At 42.5% G+C, this 2,581-nt stretch overlaps 1 protein-coding gene across 11 annotated transcripts in view; it reads right to left on the bottom strand.

Moving 5' to 3' along the window:
• Positions 1–2,581, bottom strand: part of LOC107707213 (teneurin-2-like) — a 312,784-nt gene that overhangs the window by 2,276 nt on the left and 307,927 nt on the right. For all 11 annotated transcript variants that reach the window (XM_016511148.1, XM_016511146.1, XM_016511150.1 and 8 more), the window contains one exon: positions 302–1,919. In XM_016511148.1, coding sequence (XP_016366634.1) covers positions 302–1,919 — 1,618 coding nt within the window. The remainder of the gene's footprint in view (positions 1–301; positions 1,920–2,581) is intronic.

The raw sequence follows: 2,581 nt of genomic DNA, 5'->3' as shown, positions 1-2,581 counted from the left end.
AAAAAGAAAAAAAAAAAACTTACTGACCCCATACTGCTGAATGGTAGTGTACATACAAAAAATATGATATATTTCATATATCATATTTCTCCTATTCATATATGTAAGAGTGAACCATCTCTACCTTATACAGTTTCTGAATATTGTTGATTTCAATATGACTGAACATTAGCAAAAATAATTTTTTTTTTTTTTTTATCACATTATTTTATAAACCAATGCTAGCATTTAATTAACATGTAAAATTGACCTAATGCACTAATTGGCTAAACTGCAACGGCACCCAATTATAAGTTCTCACCTGTGACATAATTCTTGACATCCAGCATGTCACTGAGAGGGTTGTTATTCTTGAACATGTACAGGTTAAAGGGTGCCAGATCTTTTCCGATCTTCTGCCACATGGTGTAATCAGGCGATGTCCATCTGGCCGCTAAAACATCATAGTCTCTCTGTGTGAAATGCACCAGCTTGGTTAGCGAGTCGTAAAGCCCACCGTGGAAGCCGATGACGAGCTGGAACTCAGGGTTGGAGTCGTGGTACACCTCCCCATAAGCGGTGTATTGCACCTGTTTGATCATCTGCCCGTTGCTGCTGAAGACAGCTAGTGGCGTACCGGTGTTGTCAGAGGCGATGTAGTACTCCTCCCCACTGCTCACCTCCATGGCAAACAGATGGCCCTGCAGGTCATAGTACAAAGAGCTGATTTCCGAGCTGGAGTGGTTGAACACATGCGTGACCCGAGTCGGGTTGTTCAGGTCAGCATAAAAGAACTGGAGGTGCTGACCCAGACTGTTCTTAGTAGACACCCTGCGTCCGAGTCCATCGTAACGGTACTGGACGCTCCATGCTCCAGCTGCACGGCTATAGGCGCGCACCAGCTGGCCTTTAGAGTTGTAGTCAAACACATCGCCGCCCCTCTGGCTGAGGTAACCGTCCTCGTCCAGACGGTACTGGACGTCACCCAGTCGCGTGATGCGGTCTCGTAGGTCATAGCGGAGCGGCATGAGCCTGGCGCTGTTACCCGGGTTGAGCAGGTGTAGGTTGCCGTTTAAGTCGTAGCTGTAGCGCCAAGTGGACCAATCGTTCACCTTGACGCCACTGAGTTGTCCGTCATTGTCGTACTCGTAGCGGTACTGCGTGGTGTTGGCATAGGGGCCGATCTTTAGCTCTCGCTTGATTACTCTGCCCATGTTGTCGTACTGCACCGTCATCCAGTACATAAGAGAGCGGAAGATCTCATACTGAACCTCTTTGATTCGGCCGTGAGCGTCGAAATGCTTGCTGAGGGTCATGACGGCAGTGGTGATTATCTGATTGATGTCGTAGTAGATGACGCCAAACTTTCCAAAGTGCTCCACTTTTCCGGAGATCTCGTCGTAGCGGTATAGATCAACAGGAAGTGGCGTCTCGCTGATTACTGGCTTCATGCTTGCGATTCTGAAACTATTGTCGTGGTAGGTGTAGTCGAAGCGCGCGTTCACCATACCTTCCTCCGAGAAGCGATAGATCTGCTTGTCAATCAGTGGACCCATTTTACGATAGCGAATTGTGCACGAAAAGCCACCGCTTTGCAAGTTGACCATTTTTAGCACGCCGGCTGTCTCGTCGTAGCCAAAGGTGATGGCTGTGCTGTCGTGCAAGATCTCGGAGAGCTTGGCCAGCTTGCCGTATTTGTAGAGCACACGACGGCCAGTACCTAGGAAGTAGGTGGCCTGGGGGCGTCCGTCCTCGCTGAAGTCGTAGATGATGGACGCATTGCTCTCTGGCGGGTTGTAGGTGTTGCGGATGTAGCCGATGGAGACGTGAGTGAACATGGTGTGACGGGCAACGCTTGGCATGGTGACAACCGTGATGCGGTTAGACGCATCGAATTCAAAGATGTATTGTCTCTGACTCTGCAGGAGCAGCACCATGGACTGTGGAGAGAAATATTTTCACATCATTATCACATTGATATTAATTAGCAATAGGGTTGCAAAGAGGTGGAACATTTCTGGTAAATTTCCGGAAACTTTCCAAAAATCCCTGGAATATTCCAAAAAATATCCTGGAAAGTTTCCAAAATTTCTGGAATGTTTCCTAAATTTACTGGAAATTTTCCACCTTTTTGCAACCCTAATTAGCAACAACATCTTTTAACAAGCTGTCATAATTCAAAATGAAATCATGCATCAGAGTTTCTGCACTAAATGTTGGAATAATTTATTTACAAATCGATCTACAGAAGGTATTTTGTAATATACTGTGTATTTTTTGGTGTATATTAGTGTATATATATATAAGTTGTAATATTTTTGTTGTGCATGTCATTTTTATTATTTTGTTATTTTTTTTAAATACTTTAAAAATATATATATTCTATATTTCTACATTTAGCTTTTTAAGTTTATAATCTAATATTTATATTTTATTTTGCCTTTAGTTCAATGAGCATAAATAATTTTTAAGTTTTAGTTAACAATAACAACCTGGACTATAATAACTATAATTACTACAACATTTTGTTTTATTAACAAGTATTAATATAATTATCATAATTATTAACATAATTATTAATTTAACAATTTAATTATAATTG

Source organism: Sinocyclocheilus rhinocerous, unplaced genomic scaffold (genome assembly GCF_001515625.1).
Source record: "Sinocyclocheilus rhinocerous isolate Xijiao unplaced genomic scaffold, SAMN03320098_v1.1 scaffold174, whole genome shotgun sequence".
Taxonomy (NCBI): Eukaryota; Metazoa; Chordata; class Actinopteri; order Cypriniformes; family Cyprinidae; genus Sinocyclocheilus; species Sinocyclocheilus rhinocerous.
Note: the sequence above shows the minus strand (reverse complement) of the source record. Positions and strands in the feature narration are given on the sequence as shown.